At 31.7% G+C, this 25,164-nt stretch overlaps 2 protein-coding genes across 3 annotated transcripts in view; one reads left to right on the top strand and one right to left on the bottom strand.

The window, feature by feature from the left end:
• Positions 1-10,608, bottom strand: part of LOC117112719 (SWI/SNF-related matrix-associated actin-dependent regulator of chromatin subfamily D member 1-like) — a gene marked incomplete in the record, with an annotated part of 83,152 nt that extends 72,544 nt beyond the window's left edge. The window contains 1 exon segment of the mRNA XM_033255865.1: positions 10,564-10,608. Coding sequence (XP_033111756.1) covers positions 10,564-10,593 — 30 coding nt within the window.
• A 7,473-nt stretch (positions 10,609-18,081) lies between these two features.
• LOC117112718 (steroid 17-alpha-hydroxylase/17,20 lyase-like) overlaps positions 18,082-25,164 on the top strand; it is a 28,345-nt gene continuing 21,262 nt past the window's right edge. Inside the window, exon 1 of one of the 2 annotated variants that reach the window (XM_033255860.1) lies at positions 18,082-18,142. The gene's annotated coding sequence lies outside the window, so the exon portion shown is untranslated. The remainder of the gene's footprint in view (positions 18,143-25,164) is intronic. The other variant, XM_033255863.1, reaches the window with a different exon arrangement.

Raw genomic sequence — 25,164 nt, 5'->3', positions numbered from 1 at the left:
GTTGAGTATGTTATCCCGTTGAGTACAAAACTCAACGATAAATTCCGAGCGTTAACTTCGTTGAGCAGTTTCCGTTGAGCAGAGCACGAAAGTCCCAATCGAATACGGCCAATGATTTCCGATGAATTCTGGAATTTGCCGTTATACTGGCCCTCTATGTCAGATTGTATGGAATAGTTTCATGTGAAGACGTCTGAGACGTAACATCGGGAACATTCCGATTGTATACAGTAACAATGATTCCTAAATGCGACTGGTAAACCGAGGCTGTAGAATGGCGGCCATTTTGAAAAATAAAAAATAAAAAATAAAAAAGGCCTCTTCCTCAATTTAAAAAAAAAGCCGGACGTGAAACATGTTTTTTTTTTACTTGGCCTTATGTACATTTAAGTACTCTTGAAAAATACAATTAGCTTTATTTGTTTATAAAACTGAAGAGGGGTGATGGCTAATCTATGGAATCAAACAACACTTATAGTTAACAGCAACCTGATGCTGCCCCCTACAGTGTTTGTGGGTTGTCGAATCATTATTCTCAACTGCTGCCATCACATGACTGACAACGAACAGTGATTAAAAATCCGCGTTAGCGTGACAGTCCAATCTCGGATCAAGGAATCGTAGAAAGGCGGAAGATTTGACAATAAACAGGTGACCTACTTTGCCAGCGATTAGCTGCTGGGTTTCTTAACATGTTGATAAACATGTTCTCGTTGAATGTACACTTGGATCATTTTAGAGTAAAGGTTAAGTATAGGAACCATCATGTTTTAGTAAAATCCCATTCTTGACATAGAAATGACAAGTAAAGAATGCAGCCAACATAGACCAGGTTATTTTCAGTACATAAGGGGAACAAACTCTGCGTAGTAACAGATACAAATGTATGCTATACCTCGAGTCTTGCCAGATATGGTAATATCATAAAAAAAAATTATGACAGCAAAAAAACTCAACCAATATCCGCATTACTGCACAGTAGTAGTACGCATGCAATATTATGAACACATACTGAGAACCTTGAAATGCAATATACCACATCTTAATATTTGTTTTAAGTGTTGTTCAAACATATCTTTCAATAAAAATAATATGCCTCAGAGAAAACTGTTTGTAATCACGTCCTTAGAGGTGCTCAAGGTCAGTATGCACAGATCTGATAGCGTTCATATAGAAGTTCATATAGAATTTGACTACCCTGATTACTTCCACTGCATGGTTTCACATTGCAAATGGAACTAAAACAAACCAAACATATTTAGAGGCATCCACCATCCTGGAAATGTAGCACTATGACATGGGCTGGGTTCTGCTATAATATTAATAATGTCCATGCATGATGGTTGATCTATACAGTAGTACCATGCACAGCTAATCATAATATAGGTATCCCAAATATTAAATAAAAACTAATTTTTATTTTTAATCATTATGTACTTTACATGCCCTAATTTAAAACCAAGCTTAGTCTGACTAAATCTGTACAGTTTGGCATATCATGGTATGGAACAACATAGACGAGACCACAAAAAATATAGTACTACTCTTAACATTTTTAAAAAGATAAAAACATAATTCTTAACTACAGATTATTTGGTAGTATCTTTGGTTTTTGTTATTTTTTTTATTTTAAGCTTTTCTATTTTCCTTTTAGTTTGTATTTTCGAAAGTAGTTCTTGTTTAGTTGATACATTTTATAGTTTGGTTTTCATGATATGTAAAAGGTACATATATGGCCTCATAGAATAGAAGAACACCACCTTGGTGAATAAGCTTCCATTGTAAAAGAAAGATTTCATTATTATTTAACTTATGGTTATTTATTAGGTATTTGGTGAATGAAAAATAATAGAAGATAAAAACCATTGCTTACACAAAGATGAAAAATCAGCAAGTTGATAGTTGTAGTGGAAACAAGAAAAATTTTGCCTGAAAACATGGTTTGGTCAAAATATACTGGCTGTATTACAGCACTAACCTACTTCTGTTTTCCTCAACAATTTGTTGTGTAAAAAGTTTACCTGGTCTCTCATTAAAATGATTTCGAAAGCCATATGGAATTATAGGACCTACTTCGCCCAGGACAGGTGCTAGGGAACCGAACACGCGGGACAGGTGAAGAGTAAAATGACCGAAGCAGCTGCCCTTGTAAGAGAAGCGTAAATGAAGCTTCAACCCCGAGAGCTAAGGCTTGCAACCTGTCTCCCTGGGTCAAAGCAACAGGTTTCAAGGGATTTACCATAATAAACATAGATTATCTCAAAAAAAATATTAGTCTGGGAGACTACATTCATAGAAATGATAGCAATAAGTTTCTTTTTACCGTTACTGCTCTTCATATGGAAGTATCTTTAAGAATCATTGGAGGTACCTAGGTATATGGTCATCGTTAGGTACTAAAATTGAATTTGTATCAAATGTCCAATATGTTGCAGTCACAGACTAGGTTCGGTCACTTGGGATTCGGTACAATTACTTTCACCCAAGACTGTACTCTGCAAGTATCGATGTAAAGATGTTGTCAATTTCTTGCAATTGGGGTTTAAAAAGCAATAAGGGTTCCATTGAAGGATATGTTGTGCAGTTGATATGAAAGACTTATTATACTTATATTTGACTTGTATGTACATATGTACTAACGGTTTCATACAGTGATATAAATCCATTTTAGTTTAAAGAGGTACCTTATTAAATTGCAAACTACTCCATTTTTTTGGAGTAGGATTATTATGTAAATACTACTCTTTTATACTGCATTATTAGAGGATAAAATATCAAAATTAGATTATATTTTCACTGCACAGCACTATTCAAATCTTTAAGACTAAAAGAGTTCTGATCTAAAATAAATTTGGATACATTAATTTATTATATAGTTAATTATTTTGAGTTTCTCTGTCGTTCCTGTTGCAATATAGGCTTTTCCTGCCTGGAAACGAGGATATTGTTTGTGAAGGGTAATCCCCTGAATAGGCTTCTTTTAATATGTAGGCCTACAATTTAAGTATGACAACTGCAGTGTTACAAATTGTTGTTTTTAATGAAATCTTATTTACTAGACTTCACTCAAGAACATTCTCTGGATTGATTTGAATATTCTTTTGTATTCTAACAGTATACAATAAATGCTATAACTCCATAGCTTACAGGCTTACATGCCATATTAGCGTTCAGATACCGAAGTACATATATTGGCCTATCCCCAGCTCAAGCAAACATACCTCACCGTTTAAGATTTATTCATGTGCATAGAATCAGAACCGCAATGCCTTATGATAAATTGGCTCAACATTCTTTTGGCCGACCTCCTTTCACACGTCCCTGCCATTCACTGCAATAAATACACACACTTTACCTGCAGCCTACTACTTCATAAGCACAAATATTGCCATAATAAACAGACTTTGGACATTGTAAAGTTTCAAGGCTTTAATACCACAATGTGTACAGTATCTAGCTTGACTGTTTATGAATGACAACCTTTATCATGCACAATCATTTATAATTACCTATAGTTGATGATAATATACAATTTATCTGTAAACAATAACCAATACTGTAATTCATCCCACCTGTGGAATAATTCCATTTTAAGAATATTACTAACACAATATCTATATAAGTAGAACCCCTCCTTTGAGTCCAAGGGGATACTTTCCTGATACAAAACATGGAAAATAAGTAACTGTATCTTAGTCTTAACAAAAAGGTAACTTTTCCTGATACAAAACATGACCGTATCTTAGTCTTAACAAAAAAAGTATACAGTAAAAGGAGACACTTTTTGTCCAAGAGATGTCCACTTGGTAGTTAATATTCAATATAGGAAGGTTTAAAATCCAATCCACTTTTATTCTAAAAATTCATGTTAAAAAACATATGTGTTAGTAACATGTAAAAACTGATGAAACTGGAAAAAAGTTTCATACTAATTTTGTTTATTTCTGTAAAAATATATTCTTTACAAGTTCCATATTGTATCGATGTATCTGTTTGTAGTAACTATGTTTATTAGAGTCTGAATAACCCAGAATTTCTTTTCATGTTATTATGTATGAAGAAGCCAAATAAAGCACCTTGTGTCTTCAATGAATATATAAACTTTTCTTGTCATTTTACTTACAGATTACTTTCAAGTAGGTAATATAACTAAACTGAACTGAATCGAATCATTGTATTTAATACAAATATATCACACACGCACAAAAAGAAGAAAAAAGATATATAACAATAAGAGACGGATGAATAGTGAAGCTTGAACCAAAATCAGACTGACCTACATTGCGGTTAATACCTAAAACATTCACTTGCCAGTTAAATAATTGACACTCCCGACATGCCAATCAGGTTGACGCATTCTGCCAATCAAATGAAAGATCTATCGCTTTGACAAATTGTTATATTTCAAAAGGTGGGTTTCATCACAATAATGAATCTGGTCTTAAACGTTCAAACGAAACCAGTTCAAAAACAAAGCTGTAAGAATGAAATGATCTTTTTTAAAAGTAAGGAATGTTTACGAATAAAAATAACTTTATTTATCTTTTCTAAAAAACCAAAGGAAAAGGCAAAATTGATTGCCAGCCAATGAAAAGCCTATTGTAGCCAAAGAATATACTATTTTCTTTCTGTTTTTTGACAAGGAATAATATTTTATTGTTCTAATTTTTAATTGGAGCTAAAAACTTATAAAAATATACAAATTAAGCAATTATTCAAATATTAATTTTGTTTAAGCTGAATAGTTAAATGTAGACAATTAGCATCTGTATTAACAACTTGCTCATATCTATGTGTGTGTGTACGATCTATTCATACCAAAAGGCGTTATATTACGGCGATATTAACAAAATATTTGGTTGGTATGAGTGGTTAGATAGATAAAAAGCTTTCTTTATTCTGTATACTCAGTCAGTATTGTTACACTGTTCTTCCCTGAGGTGCAGGGTATTATCTTAAACTACACTGGTTCATGTGTACTGGTATAAAATACAATAGCAATATTGTCAGAACCCCTGTCTGAAAATGGCTAAAGACTTGAGTTATTGCTTACTGGTACTAGTATAAATTGTCATTATGTGGTAATGGGTTGTAATGTAGCCATAAATTTATACATTAATTTTCACTCTAACTTTCTGAGCATCCTCAAGATAAGTTCTGCAATATCTATCAACGTTTTCTCTTACTTTGTAATAATCCACTTCACTTCAAGAACAAACAGTAGATGGTGTTTATATGCTATTGAAGCATTTGAAAATGATTGCCTTAATTGGCCTAAGCCTGTCCAAAGAGATCATCTTTTAAATCAATAAAACTGTCTTCCTTAAAGGACCGAAGACTTTCACATTCACATAAAAATGATCAGTCGTTTCCTTCCAATTGGAAGAATATAATTTGATGAATCCATCATTTCCTACAGACCATGATTCTCATTAGATCTATACACTCATCCCCTGAAACATTTTTTTTAATTGTGCTAAACATAAATTATCCTTCTACCACAAATGTTGGCTTAGTACATGGTCTACTTTGGAATGCATTCATTAAATTTAATGTTTAAAATTATTGATATTTGTAAATTTAGGCAAACTCCTAAACCAAAATAGTCAATTGCAATGATGAGTGAGTAAGAATAGAAATGTTGACACCTTAAAGGTGAGTCAGAGAGGGTGGAAAGGAAGATACTACTACCAGTACGTGAAAATGCTAAAGATCAAATTAAAAACACTTCAGTTGAGAATGAATAAACATTAGAGACAATAGGAAATAATAATAATACATTCTCTGAGCCAAAAAAAAAAAAAAAAGAAGAAGTATAATACACCTAATGTATCTTGTCTTCAGTTCAGATCTCAATGAGTACTTGTTTTTTTCATGTGTATTATGTAAAATCCTTCTTTTTAGAGGCACCGGTTTAGTAACGAATCAAGGGAAAATAAGTTTAACATTATAAACACTTCCTCTCAGGGACTTTCATTGTTCCGATGGTGTTCCTCTGTAGGGGTTCAACTGCAATTCTGATGGATGTGTTTATCCATACCAAATTTAAAATGATTTTATCTATTAATTGTGCTACGTAATATACCTTTAAATGTGTCCCGACCTGAAAGTGGTAGATTGTATACAGGATTGGCATTGTGGCTCAGTTGGTAGAGCAACTGAGAGGTAATCTGAAGTGCTTTGGTTTTTCTTCAAAAATCAATCTTATATGTTGGTATCTTTACTAAATATATGATAGTATTCAATGAATTGGTGAATTCATATCAACTCTTAAAACATCACAAAAATTTTACAACATCCAATCAGTCCCATAAATATTTCACACACGCACAAAAAAAAACAAAAAAACATAATTTATGATAACAAGAATGAGTCGAAATATGGTGAACTTCATTAAAGGACCACTGAATTTAAGTTATTTTAGAAATATTTCAACCGGTCTTGCATTCATTTTCAAATTAGTGAGGTTAGCAAGCAAGCTTTTAATAGCATCATTATTGGTGACAGGAAGTCAAATGCTAGTAAACAATGGAATTAACAAAAGATTAAAACATGAGGCTCGATAGACTCGATGTAGACAAATTATAAACAAAGCGCTGGAAAGCCAACTCACATATGGATGGAAATTCTATGACAAAAAATATGATATGACCGAAAAAATTTAATAAATTGGCAACATAATTAATGTAATGATAGCATAAGAATACTGCATAGATAGAACGTTGTAATACCATCTCTACTTTTCTATCGATAACTTATGTGATTATTATTACTACAGAATTTGACATGTCTAAAACCATGTTGTACCTGTCAGTATGTTACAATAATGTTATTTAATATATTTTTATGAAAATTGCCTGGAAACTTTTGTGTATCACAACAGTAGTAGTGGAGGAGAGTATGCTTCATTTATTTTTTTATACATCTATTGGCCACAAGTAGTAATTAACTGAGGTATACTTCTGTTTGTGTTGAGTTCATCAAGATTTTAACACTGACAGAGACACTCAAATGTGGTTTTTTTTATATATATAATTTGTTTTGCCAGATATTTAATTTCTTCCCATGGATATGTTTCAAAATACAGTTGATTGATTTTATTTGATTGATTGAATCATATTTCAATCCAACAGTAATCATACTATACAGTATACTAAAAAACTAAAATTGTTTTGATTTTGTAAAAAGAGGCCATTAAAAAAAATATTTCAGACAACACATAGAAGTGGTCACAAAAAGTGGCTGCCAAAAGTGGATGTTTCGGTTTCTCAACCATAGGGAACAGGGGTTAAAATGTTTTCACTTGTGTCCATGGGCTAAGCACTTTACCAACATTTGTATCCTTCTCTAGCCAAGAGTATAAAATAACAACATACAGCTTTGCCAGCACCTTGTATCCATTAGCAAAAAGTATGGTATAAATTCCTATATTATTGTTATTATTATTAATACACACAAATAAAGAATTAAGGATGAAGACAAGGAAGAAATAATATGGGGAAAATATTAATTATTACATCATTGACTTTTGAGAAATAACATAGGACAATATGACATATATTTTTCCCACCTGGGGATTCGAACCTAAGACTTTGATCAGATTACTGTCTCGTTTCTCCATAACTGAATGAGGCCTTATATTGGCACACTGCCTTTGATTTTACATTAAAGGACAGTTCTCAGAATACACGAACCACAGTCTAGTCCTAAATATGAAATAATCTAAGACAAAAATTATGATACAAATTAACACTGACAAATAGCACAAACAAGAACTAAATGTAATAAACTCTTTAAAGAACCCCCTCCCCCTCAAGTATACCTTACATTTGTCTACGTGGAGATTTAAGCATACCAGGAAATGGTCAGACATGTTGATTAATGATGTTTATATAGTTACCCAATTCTTAAATTCCATAATGTAACATCTACCCTACTTTGTACCCTATATATATACAGTACTAAGTGCACGTAATCTATGTAATCAACTTAAATATAATCACTATTAGGGACATAAATTCACGTCCGACAGGGTTTACACAGGGCGCCGAGGATAATTGAGGAGGGTGCTAGCAGAAAAATATATGGGATATTGGATAATTTTTTAACAATGCGACTGTAATATTTTGCTTAAAATAATAAGCTTCAGTAGGAGGGGGTGGTGCTTGAAATTTTTTTTTTGAGGAGCGTAGAGATGCTAACCTATTAATACACCACTGCTCTCAGTTATTGAAAGTAGGTACCTGCTTTTAATACATGTGGATGACTGATTAGCAGCCAAAACATAATGGAATGCTGGAACATTACGGAATGCTACAACATTATGGAATAATCCCCCAGGGAGTTGAGTATGACCACATAATAACATGAAGCAAAAGGAGGCCTTAGCATGATATGCTAAAGACTGTTACACTATAATACATTTTTAAAAATATAAGAACACTTTTTATAATAACACTGAGGCTGAAATCGCTTAAAATATAAGAACAAAATAAGAACAAATTGGGGCTGAGGTAAACTGTCAAATGAGGATTTTATTTTTTCTTTTAGAATAGAAAAACCAACAAATCTTCAGATCTGTACCTTAAAACAGTAGGTGTGAATATGTAATGCCCTCTATAATACAATGCTGTATTATAAATGCTGTACAATAAGTCGGGCAAGTTTAAGTCTAACAAGTAATAATTTTTAGGTTATTCTATTTGGTTTTAAATTCTGGGGGATTTTCTTTAGCTATATAATACTAATAGAAAGCACTTTAATCTTAAACAATGAAGTATAATACAACCTAGATATCAACGTGAATACTAAGTACTTTATTTGTCAAATTTCTGCATGATCTAGATATTCCTCATGCATACAAAAAAGTACAATAACTTCATGAAATCAGGTTAAGTACGAAGAATATTAGGAAAAAATGGGGTACGTCACTGGCCTGCAGTCGCACGTCACATGTTGGAGACATCGTGTCCTCTATCTATACTGCGTAGATAACTGACATGGTGACAAAGACCTGGAGTTAAATGCTTCATTGAAAGGCATGAATAGGGTATGAGAACATAGGAAGTAAGTGAACAACAATAATAGATTTTTATAGTAGAAAATCCTTCAGATATATTGTTGAGAAATCGTTACCAATACACAAAAATGATAATGGATAATACTTAATAGCTATGTAGACAATAACGAATGCCAACAAATTCGAGTACCGTAAATATATTTCCACCCAAGAAAATGAGTTGTCACACATTATAGTTACTGGTCATGGTAGTTGAATTTGAAGTACTACAAAAATAATCACACGTTATAGTTACTGGTCATGGTAGTTGAATTTGAAGTACAAAAATAAAACAAATTTTTATCATAACCTATATATCAATTTTGAATAAAAACTAGGACTGGTTTATTCAAGATTGCAGATCAAACACACTTCGAAAAACATTCTATAGTTTACATGCCACTGTAATGAAAGATTCCAAATAAAAACTAAACTACACACAGAGCCAAATATATCTGTGACAATAGAAGCATGAAGAAGTAAAACATTTTGGGGGGATTTTATTACCATGTGTTTGATTTCAAAAGTATTCAATTTTCATTAAATTTATATTATAAAAAATGTGACATGTATACCTTGATTTCATACACTAACAAATAAGACTGTTGGTACTTACATGTGTAGCAAGGAAAATTTAAAATACAAAATAATATAAAATGTGTTAACTGAATAACTATATGTATAAAATTCCAATTTATCTAATTTTTTTTGTTTTTACCTAAAAAAAACAAAAAAAAAACCACTGAATTGATTTATTTAATTATTTATAATGCAAGTTTAGAAAACTTAAAAATAAAATATTTACAAACTATTTTCAGTTGAGACTTTAGTGTTACACCATAAGGACACTAAAAAATTAGACTGTTGGTACTTACATGTGTAACAATGAAAATTTTAAAAATAAAATAATATAAAATGTGTTAACTAAACAACTATAGATAAAACTTCAATTTATCTATTTTTTTAACCTTTTTTAATTTATAATGCAAGTTTAAAAAACTTAAATAATATATTTACAAACTATTTTCAGTTCAGCCTTTAGTGTTACACCATAAGGTCAATAACCTCTTTTGACACATGTCATCAAGAATTAAGATAATAATTATTTTAAAATATTGCATAGAAAATAATTACTTATTTCTCTCCCCACCCTCGTCCATCCCCAAAGACAAAGGTAAATCTATAAAATGTCCTATTACAGTAAATTAAAGCTGACACAAGAGAAAAAAAAAATCAGGATGATATTCGCTTTCCAATAACTATACATATTCATATAATATTTTATAACAAATAATTGTAATTATAATTATTTGTAACAATACAAAAAATATAATGTTAATTGTGATCTGATATAATAATAAAGTATCAACAATGGAAACCTCAAAAACTCATGAACATGAATTGTTTTGGAACAACCTGACCTACTTGACGGACAACCTTTTCCGACTAGATCCAATATTACGTTCAATCAAACAGTCATCGATAAGCCTTCGTGGCTAGCTTACCACTGTGTCCTTTTTTCCTGAAGTCCTCATCGTTGTTTGTTTTGCACGCCTTATTAGGCCAGACCTTTTTCTCGTCCTTAATATGAATTTCAAGTTTGCTTAACCCAGCTTGGTCAATGTTTACCTCTTCTATCTGAAGTGTCCCTCTTTTAATAGTCTCTCTCTCATAGCCTAGTTTTCCAGCAAAGTTGAAAGTAATTTCATAAGCGAGATAAATAGGTTCTCGCATCTAGAGTCTGATCAATGGGAAAAGTAGTAATCGATTATATAAAGCGAGATGAATATATTCTCGCCTTTGTGGCTGACAAATTGGAAAAGATGGCCTTAGAGGATCGCTAACTAGTTGGTTACAAATCAAATCAATTATCCCTTATTTGCCTTTCAGATTTTATGAGAGGGAAAACTGTTGAATTTTTCACTAAAAATCTGCTTACAGTATTTAAATATTATTTCTTATATTTTGTTAAAATCTAGTTTTTCCCTCTCTAGCTAAAATCCCACACTCTTTCCTTGTTTTTTTATTTTTTTCTTTTATTTTTAAAAATAAATTTCCTATTTTATCAGTGTCTTTGCATCCGTAAGTAAAAATTGCTAAATAAATATTTATATTAGGACTTCTAATCTAGTGGGAGGGACATATGGGCTGACAGTTTTAGCCATTTTAATTTCTTATCTATTTGATATAATAAATGATCAAATAACTTCATTTATCTTCAAGTAAAACTAATAAATTATTATCCTGATGATATAATGATGGAATTTTGGGCTGTATCGTTCTCGTTTCATGGTACTTATAAAATGTTAATTTTATAAATTTAAAGATGTACTGTTCCCTGAAAATAATTTTAAAACAAAATTTGAAATTAACTTGCTTATTTTGCAATAAAATTCAAATTAACTTTCGCATAGAAATTATTAAATTAAAAATGTGTGTACCCTAATTTTTATACTGGATAATAATATAAAATAAAAAAACTACTTCTATAAATTTTCAACTGTAAAATTATGGGTATACATTTTTAAATACACTAATTTCTAAATTCAAGTTGATAATTTTTATTAACTCCAAAATGAACTACTTAAAATATGATCTTAAGATTTTTTATGATTTTCAGTTTTTGTTTTTTGTTTTTTTTTAAACTGAGGTAACATTTGACATATATACTATATCTGGTATGTTTGAACACTCGCACAACACATGGAAAGCATTCGTAATACCAATTAACGATACGTCACAGTGGGATCTTGAAAGTGTTATTCCTCCCCTCGGTTGACTCCGCACGTTAAGAGCCCTCTTGGCAACATGGATAATTATATGTTGACTGGTGATCCATTTTTCCAATTTAGAGTATTACTACTGATCATAAACAAAAATTGTTTTCCTTAAACTAGATAGTAACAAACCTTGAAGTATATAGGAACATCAATCAAATTAAACTGCTTACATCATTATTTTAGAAATATAAGGTAACTCCTCCCACAAACATGTGAATATAATTATTTGTCATGATGATCAGCAGGTGTGCATGTCTTGTAGAGATGGGTTACTTAAGGAAGTTTTGACAGTTACAATAGCTCTTGTTTTCTGTTGGACGTACATTTTCTTCACCTGGCTGGAAAGTGCAGTTCTTGGGACAAAGCTGTCTTTTTGTTCCTTTTATGGTCATTCCTTGATCCACAATATATACTAAGTAAGATTATATCTTATATGTACTGTAATGGCAACTGGTTTTTCATTGAATCTCAGCATTTCAAGTTATATAATATTTAGGGTACGGTAGTATTTTTTTCACCATGTACGTGTAAAATTTAGCACTAGCACTACCATACCCCTTTCACTCGGTGGAACTGACCAATGAAATTTTGTTTTTACCTAATTTAAATGAGGTATAGTAAAAAAAAAAATACAAGATGATAATATAAACTTATTAAAACTAAATATGAAATATAATACAGTTAAATTAATCCAAAGACACATGGTGCCTCAAACAGATAAAATGACTAACATAACACAAACAGAAAAAAATCCCACACACTTGAGCAAGTGTAGTAACTAACTATTTGACCTACATTGCTAAATAATTAGAACATTACAGTCAGTGATATTGAAAGGATCCAACTGGCAGATCTCTATCAAACGACTCACTACTAAACACTTCTTAAATGAGCTATTTAGGTCAATTGCTCTAGTAACTAAGTTAAGTTGCCCTATCCTATGCTTGGCATTGTCTTCAGTCACATTTAAACACAATATCAACATTTCAAAGACAACTGATCCATGGCTCACACAAAGTACAGACCCCAGACATAGGCCCTGGGGTATAAAGTACTTGACCTGAATTTTAAATACTACAATACAAGAGCAAATAATTACCAGCATTTTGTTGGTCACGTCATGTTTTTAATCTTAATAGTAAACATTACTAAATACCAAGAAAATTAAATAGGTCACAATATCTATTTCTATATCTAGCTAGGCCTATTTATAGCTTTTTTAATCAATTTAGTTTATTATGTTTCATTGTGCTACAGATCTATGTATTATAACATAATATTCTTTTTAATCTTTGAGTACACATTTACAAACAATAACAAAATATTTATGTTTAGATAGTTGTTGTTTTCTAACATACTGATTGATAAATGGACCAATCAATCAATTGTGATCGATTGATTAGATGAATACTTGACTGATTTATCAACACGATCCTATTGAAATTCACAAAATCACCAATGTGAACGAATACACTCCTACAAACTAAAGAATTAAAAAAGTATGTATATTGAAATTATTATCAGCAATTAAGAAAATGCTTACTACCGGTAGTTACAAAGAGGAAGTGAATGTATACCCAGCTCCCCAGAAGGCAACAGATTTGAATCATCAAAACTAATGCTCATTCACTAACATACTTCTAATTCAACAAGTATTACTTCAACCACATTCCAATTAAAACTTAACTCCTTTCCTAGAATCTACCGGTCATGTGTCCACCGACACCCTGAACTTTCGGTTCTCATGGGGACTTAATTCCCCCAAAATGGGTAGCCAGGATATAAGGGACTTAGGCAAGTGGGAAGTAAGTCCTAGTACCAGAAAAGTGGGCGGTGGTTAAACGTTTTTTTCTGCTGACAGCAATCACGCTTCAGGCTCTATGAAAGAGTCAAGATGAGTTCAGGACACACACCGGTCATGTGAGAGTACAGTATGACCCCCATCATTAGCAGCAGATGAAAGTTACAAAGCTAATTTCACTAATATGAAAAGGTGTACGAAAAACACAAAATATTAAATAACTATTATTTATACTATACTGTACTAGTAAATAACTCTAAAGAACAAATGAAAATTCATATTTTAAAATATAATTTCAGATTTATTTATTTTTAGAACACGATCAAAGTAGGTAATTGTAAATAGAAAAAACAATAATAATACAATTTCCTTAATGTATTTTAAACACCTGATATAGTATGTAAACACAAGGATGTATTCTTTTTAAAAAATGAGGAAATTCTAAGTCACAAAATCTGATTTAATGAAGAATACTGTTAAATTTAACAATTTCCCTCTTTAAAATAAATCCTTTGACCGCAAAATTCAATTTAGCATAACATAACTTTTATTTGTGCTAATGTACCAAGATCACATAGTTCAATGACCTCGAAATCAATGACAAAAAAAAATTGAGAAAAACACTCCGTTGGGAAGCGTCCCTAAAATATTTTCAAATAAAAACAGCTAAATTAAAGAGTCTGATATCCTCTTAGCGATTAAATCATTTGATGACGGGAATAAGTAGAGATTATTGAATCTAAGTGCTGCTAACGTCGTCGTGAGGGTGCATTGGATTGAGTCTACGCTGAATCAGTAGCACGGTGAACCACTTGGCAGACAACCAATCTGAACTAGATTTCGCATGCAATTGGCCTATTTACTCAAGGTACATCAACGTTCTGTTCAGCTTCTGTGCATCCAAACGCCGGCAAAATGTAAACGTATTTTGACATGTTACACAAATTGTAATCACATTACCCCATTTTTTATCAATTTATTATGTTGCTACATGTATTTGTCACTAATCAGTATTTGATCAGGGACAATAATCTCTAATATCTATCGACAGTACTAGATCTTTATTATCTGATTTAAATGTAATCAGAGCTTTATAAGTGTGTACTCAACGACATATCGTGGGGCAATTACTATAACTGGGGGTAAGTGATTACATGTTGAAATATCCATACCCTTCAAAGCTCAGCAGATACAGAGAGGTTATTTCACCTTCCGACGAAATCGGCAGGTAACATTGTTTTTTTAAATCGGAGGAAATGAACGCAAGGTGGGTCATGTCATGTGAATGTAGACAATCACAACATGAAAGTTAATCGACAACATTTTCACCGATGCAATTATGCCTTTCGGCACATTGATAATAATCTACTTTAAGGTTTCCCCATAGTCATAATAAAAAGATTGAAATTCTCCGAAAATTGATGGAATTTTAAAGATTATTTTCATTAAGTACAAAAATAAATCAAAATAGATGTTTTGTTGCCATTCTGTAAGATAACATGTAATACAGTAGTTTAACTGATTTTTTTTTTATTTAACATTTATAAGATAAAGTTTAGCATATACTAAATAAATGATAACTATTTATTACTATTGTTAATTATCCGTCTTATTATGTAAATTAACTGTCTTTATCTTAACCCCAAAAATACCACCAGATTCCCCTCTCTTCCCACCCTGGAAAAAACAACATCTAGTTCAGTTCAGTTAAAAGGGTTGAATACCCCTCTCTCAGACTTGAATACAACAAAAAATCTGTTGACAGCATGGAAGAAATCTTTTTCACTTAAATACACAAGATGTCAGAACGTCAATCAATTATTAATGGCAAGGAGACAGAAATGGCTATCAATGGTATTGTGTATTATTCACAGCCCTGTCCTACTTATAAACACTTTTTCACGAGTTTTTCTGACATCACTCAACTTTGTGCAGTGAATTTCACACATCATTAATCAATTTCATATGATGTCCAACGCTGTTAATCTTTGCCATAAATCATATTTACTCTGTAAAACCTGTTGTGATTATGTTAAAGTTAGATCAGTACCCAATGAAGCTGTCCGTATTTTACAATATCCCAATAATAACCAGTTAATGATGAGTAGAGTATAAAACATGCCATGAATTTTTCCTGCTCAATTATTAAAATACTGACTAGATGGCATACCAGATCAATCCAGTTTTAGAATCCAGAATTTTCGGGTGACCATGTAGACACAGAATTAAATCAGTTAATTATAACTGGGTTGATATTCAAAGGGACATATATATTGTGAATCTCCTGAATGAATGAAATTTCACAGTAACACATTCAACAGGTGGTAACGATAATACTTATTGATATTCGTTTACCTTGGAGCAAACATCCTCAACAGGTTTAAGTGGAAACTCTATGATTAATAACTTCAATAAATCATTGCCGCTGTCCACCATGCGATAATCATACATTATAATGTACTATATGTGGTAAGGCCTGGGGAGACATGGGGTTCAGCTTGCAGGAAACAATGTTAAATTCTGTAGCATTAATCCACAGTCCTGATAATTCTTTATTAATTAAAGTATCTTGGCAGGTGAATTTCACTTTGATTATAGTTCCGGTGAAGTATTTTTAAGTATAAATTCTTTGTACATCAATATCTGCCAAAAAAGATTTGTCAGGTTGTTTTCAGATTTCATAGGTTGGTAGACTTTGGGAGTAGGTATGATTAATGAGGGATACCAGGTATGTATATTTAGTAAGAGGGAAGTATATTAAGTGGGGAGATACAGTAGGTGTAAAAAGGGAGAGTGTTTGAATCGAGGCGATAGCAGTGTTCAGTGAGATGGTGTTTTGAAGATACAGTAGGTCAGATAAAGGGAAGCCTAAAAGCAAACAGACACATTGGATGCTGTGTATACAGAGATTAGAGTATGTTAAGATATAGATCTATATTAATTGTTGAAAAAATGTTTAAATAGTTGCTTTCAATTGGTATAGACCTGTAAAGCATAGGCTTAGCCAGCGAGCCATCCGGCCCTCTTTTGGACGGCCTACAATTATTTAGGACGGCCACTTTTCCCGTGACAGCTTGGACGGCTTGGCCTAATCAGTTCGGCCTAGCCTAATTGGGCCTGGTCTACCTTTAGCAAATTCTTTATATTTTTCAAATCAATCAAATGTTACATTAAATTAGAGCTAAATCATATTTAAATTTGATAAAAACAACATTTATTTATTAAATGTATGTTGTTTTCGTACCAATATCCGGTGGGGACTCCCAAACAGCTCAGTGCCACAACCACTGGCTTCCATTTTGGATGGCCTATTTCATTTTTCTGGCTAAACCCCTGCTGGAAAGTGATACTTTTTTTTATACCTTGTTTACATTCACCAATAACATTTTTTTCATTTTATCCTCCATCTAGATGTTTTTGTCAAAACTCTTTGCTAAAAAAGAAAGCAAAATTAAATTTTAATTTTTTTACCGCACTTCTCTTAAAAAAAAATATGTTAGCAAAAGAAGGTCTAAAAAAATATCGTCTAATGAGGAAGCTCATAGAATATTTATGGAAGGAACATGATTTAAGGATATAGAAAAGTTATCGGGGGGGAGGGGAAAATAAGGTTACTTTTATGGTAATACATTACCATGTATTTTAGATCTGATTCTCTCAATATACCACTTCCACAATTAACATTATCTGTATATTTAAAATATACTGAAACCGTCAGCCATTCTAAAACCAATGATGGCCCTTAAACACTGATAGAAAAAAAATGACAACTTTTTTGTATCCTTTGGTTATGCTTTATCCAAGAAAATGACAAAAAACTATAATTGTAGCAAAAAAACTCCCACAAGTATTGCACGCAACCTAATTCCTCACTTGAAAATCTTGAACAAATCCTTCATTTGACTTTTTCTGAAAAAATGGAATTTATGAAAATCTATTAATAAACAGGTGCAATTGTTACTAGGAGATTGGGTATCTGAAAAGTACTGTTCATTATAAAATTGTACTTTTGATCGAAGTTAAAATAAGATTACATACCAGTAAGTTCAAAAGGGGAAAAGGTAAGAACTCAAATGTACTACTGTATATAAAACATTGTTTTTTTTTTAAATTAATATTTTCTGCACTGTCATGTAACAACAGCAAGTTGACTTGTGAAATCCCAGAACCACTTTCTAGATGTCGGCAAATGTTTTGGTGGAAAAGACAATTAAAATAGTCCCGGAAACCAACTTTGATGTCTTATTATATTTCCTTTGTGAGGGGTGTGTTCAAACGGCAGACTCCGTGAGGTTTGCCGCCAGGAAACGCTAGCCTATTTACTTGATAATGACCTAGTAATCTGTAATTGGCTAGATTTGTTGTGAGCTTGAGAGCACTGCGCAAACCTTATAAACATTCAACTGCTAATCGTCAACCCATCATTGTACTGCAAATCTTTGGGGAGGAACTAACTTTTTAGACTGTAGATCAACTTCACAGAAAACATATCAACAAGAACAGGTAAAAAATACTTTACATCCTTCTTAACTATAAATCGTTTTTGATGAATGATCCACTAAGAAAATATATGACTAGCCTGATGCTTTTATCACTTATCTGCGGTCAGTCTGAAAGTTGGTTTGGAATATATTTGCTAATCAGTGTTGTAAATATTAGGTTAGTCTGCGGTTTTATATAGCTCATCTAAAAAGAACACACTATATAGTACAGATATATTATTAGCTATTACAATTTTCAAAATCTATATGAATACAGTTTTGTGGTACAGTAGATTAGCATATTTACTGGAAACTTTTGATGGAAAAATTAATTTTCTTTTTCATTTTACATATTCTTATCTTTTTTTTAATTAGTCATCTATAATAGTCTTTATAATGCGCCATAAGCCTATAAGTTGAAGTTTGGATTGCATTGGGTATGTGGGTCACTAAAGTATTTTAGTGGAGTATTAAGCATCCCAACTTTTAGAAGTATAGTTTAGTTAGGAAGAGGAATGTTCTTATAATTGTTTTCCATTCAATCATTTTTGACCAAGGAAGCCAAATCATTTTCCTTGTATATCAAATACAAAAGAAAATTGATTGATTGATTAATTGATTGATTGATTGACAATTCATCCTTTTACGCATGTTCAAAAGAGCACAAATGTATTTCAATATAGGATGTACATAGCCTAATTAGATCTAAATGCATTCACTAAAGTTAAAAATAAGGCAATCTTGCTCCCTGTTCTAACCTAATCTACACCTCTTGTGCATACCAAGAAGTGAAAAGACAACAGCTCATACAAATGACAGGTCTATCATAAAGTCCATATTCCTATTTATATAGTGGTATAAAGAATTGGCAAAATCTAGCTCTGTTTATATATGTTTAATGATAAAAAACATCATCAATCACAATTAACGCTATATATTTTTATAATTCAAATTTTAACAACAATACAGTATTAGAATCTATTTCAAATTTTATCTCCAGACTAAGATTACATGGTATGCTTTCTTTGCATATAAACCTAGTCTAACATTTGTGGTCGTCGCCACATTCCCATCTTAAGATAACTTTGATTTGGTATTTGCTAAAGTGGGTATTTTTTATGTTAAACTTTTTGCAAACAAGTTTAATTGCATGATAATTGTAGGATAAAACAAGTACTTTTGTGGTTTCTGATAGTTTGCTTTGTGGATAATAGTTGAACTCTTCAACTTCCATCTACTTGTTCTTAACTGGAAGCTTTGTAAGTTTACCATAGGTGTGTGAACGCAAGATAAACTCTGTGTGACAATGTTTAAAAAGAACGTCAAGAATCTATCTAACGATCAAGACAAATCTAAAAAAAATTATATAGAAGTAACAGTATCCTTGTGATATAAGTCTTATCATGAGAGATATCATGGTAACTATGAGTTAATTTCAATTGGAATAGGAATTTAGTTCCGCATTCTCTTTTTTCGCACCCCTCAAGTCATTTCGTACTCCCTCCCAGACCAAAACAAGCCTACGCCCCTGATAGGACGGACCATGGGACTGGAAGACAAGCACATAAACCACAAACATATTTACTCAAGATAGATATCCATAAATCATACATTCCAGTTAGTTCACATTCACAGCAAAACGATCGGCTCAGTTGAAGGCTCAAAGTATATAATAAAGATTTAATGTATGAAAGAAAAGTAGGCCAAAATGAATCTTTCAAAACTGAGAAATCTAGGGCACTATGCATTATGTATCAATTAAATAGGTCAGGAGTTACGGTATACAATTATTAGAAATATTGCATAACAAATGGATTTTAATCATAATTGACAAAGATTTGTCCATAAGGTTTCCGTCTTCCACTAATGTCTGTATTTTTTTAGTAGAGCGAGGTTAAGACCCTTAAAATGACTGTAAGATTCTCAATTAATACCTAATTTAATTTTTTGTTTAACAAGTGGTACTTGATTGATACAACCACTTAGTCAAGGTTGAAAATGATCACCTGATCGGGTTTAGGAAATTGATCTGAATGAATCCGTATCAATTCTAGAACATCTGGGTACTTTAGACAGTATCAATTCTCAAACATCTGGATGGTTTCGGACTGGCCATACGGTTATTCTTCAAGTCCTTCCAAATCTGCAGATGTAATAACCTCTAAACTTAGAAAGTTATGTCAGCAATTTTTTCAGAAGAAACGACCAATACGGAATCAGTCATGAGCCTTGCTTTTAATTAATCAATTATATGATGCATCTATTCAATTAAGATATAGTTTAATTAAGTGATGAGTGATAACCAATCACTTTATGAACATCCTGTATAAAAAATGGCAGTAGTATTAGAAATGAGCATACTAAAAATAAAAAAGAAATTTTAAAAATATTGATTATAACAAAATTCATATAACCAATATGTGTACTGTTATTAAGATTACAAGCTAAGGGCATACAAATGTATACACAAATATTTGTGGTGTAGGAGATTGCAAAGTATTCTGTTTCATAGAATATGTATGAAATTTCAAAGCCAAGTTTTGGTACTGCCAACGAAAAGGAAATAGTCGTTAATAATGAAATAGGATCTTAAATGTAGCCTCCCTTTACATTATTACTACAAAAGTACAGTATGAACTATATTTAAAGGTGCAGTTAGAATTTACAAAGCAAGGCAAAGTGACCATTTTAAATACCACCTTGTGCATACTGTACACTGTCAGTGAGAATGCATACGGGTAAAAATTACGGTGACAGCCAATCACAGATTGGAAAGGATGTATTACTTAAATGCGAGCTAATGCAAAAATATAGTAACTGCAAGAGCCCTTAACTAACACCAAGTACAAATACAGTGTTAACAACTTTTACCACATGCAAAGTTTTAATAGGTAATTAATAAATCAGAGAAAAAATGAACCCAAGCATTTGCTTGTCAATTAATTATATGAACATAGCCATTGAGACGTATAACATTTTTTTGCCAAATCTTGTGGCATTTTTAGAATGTTAGTAAAATATTTTATGCATGCAATGCAATAAAATTGGAAGAATGATTGCAGGTTTGACCGCTTACTGTCATTGTAAACAAACGCAACAGCGATCACTAAACATCCACATATTCAAATCAGTTTTTGAGTGCCTCAAATGAGCTTAAATTAATTAAATTAATTAAGTACATAGTTTAAAGTGCTGATCTTGTATTGACATTTGGATGCTTTTTGAAATCTCTTTAAACGCTAAATGTTGCGATTTACTGACTTGGATCCGGCTGCTTTGATGTGTACATACATGTATACATAATTACACATCAACTTTTTTCACACTTGGCTTAGGACCGCCAATTGATTTTAAGTGTGTAACAAAAAAGTTACCTACAGTAGTCTTCAAATACTGCCTCTTATGCCATGTTGTGACTTTCTCTTAAATGTTTTTCCGCTCAGTGAATTAATTTAAACTGTAATCCAACTTGACTACAAAACAGTGTGGTATATTAATAGAAACTATTGATTTCCAATCAAAAGTTGGCAATTTAATTTAATTAGGCCTACAGAATATAAATTTTGATCTGTATCCTTGAATCATAAATTCAAATAGGAATTAAAAAGTTGACCTATTAAGTTATATACTGACCATAAAAGAAAAATTATATGAATGAATATATGTTAAATTAAAAAACTAATCAGGGGAAAGTTTATTGTTGACAATTATAAAATCAACCAATTAGAAAAGGTCTTAGTGATGAACATAAAAAAATCAACCAATTAGAGGGCTTAGTGGCAAGAATTCAACTATTCAACAGTGAAGAGAGCAGATCTGACCTTGGCTCTGATTGGTCAGAAGTTAATATGAGTTACAGACTGTCAGACAAATAGTGATAGCCTGATTAGAGAACAGGAAACACTAAAAAACGTCAAACAAATGATCCAGGACAAAAATCTTTATCCCAAATAAAAACCACTTTAGAATTAATTCCAGGTAATCCATTTTGTAATTATTTACCTAGTTTTGTTCTTCTTTAGCCTCATAACCTTATTCTAAAGTGCACTCTACTAGCTTACTCTGATATTTATCTTCCAACCACAGATATCGGATTAGTATCTCAAAATTTACATATTTCTGTCGCCCAGTTTATTGACCCCGGAGATATTTACCTCTTGACACACTTGACATTGAAGAACATGGGTTGTTCATTTTGTGAGTAAAGTATTGCTAGCACAGTTACTGTAAATTCCCTGGGTCTCTTCAATTTTCAAGTATATTTTTTAGTATACGCACTATGTAAAAACAGCAAATTGTTATTTTTATTATTAATATTATTATTCATTTCTTGATTACCATTATTATTATTCAATATTATTATTATTATTATTATTATTATTATTATTATTATTATTATTATTATTATTATTATTATCATGTATAATTAATTATTACTAATTAGTATTTTCCCTCAAATTCCTCAGATGAAATCACCTCATTGGTGGAGTTAAATCATAGAATTGAATCTGAATAAAATATTTTAAGTAAATACTACAAATAATGTTTGTTCTAAATGATGGGAGAGTAATTACATTAAATCGCAAAAAAAAATAAAAAAATAAAAAAAATGTATCATCGCTAATAGTAATATCAAGCGTTATCCACTGAGGAAAATACTTTGATTTTTTAATAGCAAGTATTGTGTCCCAATCTATCCACTTTCTGTGACATGATTTGCCCATATATGGACATGTGATGAAGTCACATCACACCCATTAAGAGGAACATTACTGGTACTTGTCATATAAAAATCCATGTAGACAGAGTAGACCTACAGAATAGAATTGACCAACTAGAATTCTCTATAAGCAAGGTTGGGAATGCAACTTTTTTTTAGTTGCAAAAACTGACCTTGTCTTTGAATCAAAGACCCAAGGACTAGGAAGGTATGCATCTTAACCAAGATACTGTAGCTCCATCTTTTAAAATGTGTGGGAAGGGGAGCAACTTCATTATTACATTAATTTTGCCTCCTGGTTATTAATTTGATAAAAGTAACAATTATACCATTTGTTTTTTATTCTGCTTAAATGATTTTTAAACAAGGAAGCAACAATTATTGGTATTCCAGGTCAAAAAATACAGATATAATAATTAACCACAATTCTCTTCCTGTGGATGAAAGAATATACCATAGTTCCTCGGGTGTGCAGTACGCCCACGCCCCCACCCCCTTCCCCACTTTAAGCCTAATTTCATGTACTGGCCTACCTCGGGCAAAAGCCAATAGTATGATTTGAATGAGGAGGTAAGCTGACTTTTAAAAATAATCTTTAAATAAAACGAAAATACGGGCTTTAAATTGGGCATGCAATACTGAAATATTGCCATGGGATGGAGATTTCCCGGGATTCACCTACCCACAAATTCAGCCAAATTTTGTGTTAATGGGGGAAATACCTAGGCGACTATGGCATATCATATTGTAGTTACATCATTATGTAAACTTAAAATCAATTAAATAAAAAAAAATAAAAAACATCATTATACACAGAATCGAGATTCTACATGTATCAGAGATTTCTAACCCATATTTTCCAAAATGAGAGAGGCCTAAACAACAAATATAAGTTTCAGTTAACAAATAACAAACAAACAAATGATTGGTTAGGTAGAATTAATTTTAAGAAAAATAATAGAATCAAATATAAAGTACAATCTCAATTGATCACTATGTTGATGGTTTTCCTATAGAAGCATCTACTGTATTTTGATAAAATTTGGCACGAGCTAACAAAATGCCTAAGTTAGCCTGGCTGCCAAAAAAAAAAATTGTCTCTGGATACCATTGTTTTATTAGTTATCTGCCCAAATATACATGATAAATTGTTTCAACAACAGTTTTACAGTATTTCCCATACATTGCTGGTTTAATTACAGTAATGGCTGGCCACGAGAAAATGACACTCTGCTATAGACAGTAGCTTTAACCATTACCCACAATGAATACAGGACTGTCAAACAAATTTATAGCAGTAAGCTAAAGACCTTTAATGGCTGGACTCTTGTCATCAGTGGATAAATTCTTTTGTACTCGCTCCACTCCCTATGCTCTACTTTATTTCTCCACAAAATATGTAAATAACCAACAGGCACATACAGGGGTACAGAACTTCACCTCCTTCCATAGCCCACAAGAGACATAATAAGATCAAGTCCTAGGCATCCACGTCTTTAATAATATGTATTTAATTAGGCCTGCTGTGTTGATTCGCCGTAGTAAAAAATGGGCAAAAACAGCAAGAACAAAACATTGGCACAAGTAGGTCGGGGTGGCCTTTGATTAGTGTTATTAAAATTAGGTATAGACTTTCATGTTAGTAATGTCTCTCAGAGGTGATCCACGGGGTCTCTAGTTGAAGTCACATTTCAATTGGCCTCCGTGATCAAACGTATTATACTGATAAGCTTCTGTCATATACTCACTATAAATATTTGACGTGCAGAAAGCAAGGAAATGCTGAGATTTTTTTCTCCGAAGCATATTAATTTTTCTAGCAACTCAAATTATCAATGTACAATAATAATAATAGTGACAAAAAAATAAGCACTATCAATTTAAATCATTAAACATACTTAAATAAATAATAATATTGGTTTGATAAAACTAGATTAGAAAATATAGTTTTTAAATTATCTAAAAACTGGATAGAAAATGGTACAATTTTGAAAAATGTTCATATAAATTTTAAATCAAATCAAACATCACTTAAACTTCAAGTGATCATGTTTTTTTAATACAAAATATAACTATTTATTTAAAATTTAATTATAATAAATTATTAATGAAAATATTAGGAATACTGTAATATAAGACCAAAACATTAAAACGTTTAAGCTATGCCACTGATCATCACTTTCCATAGAGAGCATGCATGAATGAAGTTGACGAGATTTCTTTTTTTCAATAAACGACACATCACTTGGGATTAAAAATTGATTTAGCTGTAATTTCAATAAACGAAAACTGGTCATTTCTCTATCGTGTGTAAGGAGTGGATC

The sequence above is a fragment of the Anneissia japonica genome, unplaced genomic scaffold (genome assembly GCF_011630105.1).
Source record: "Anneissia japonica isolate Jap-2015-1 unplaced genomic scaffold, ASM1163010v1 scaffold432_len584295_cov189, whole genome shotgun sequence".
NCBI lineage: Eukaryota > Metazoa > Echinodermata > Crinoidea > Comatulida > Comatulidae > Anneissia > Anneissia japonica.
Note: the sequence above shows the minus strand (reverse complement) of the source record. Positions and strands in the feature narration are given on the sequence as shown.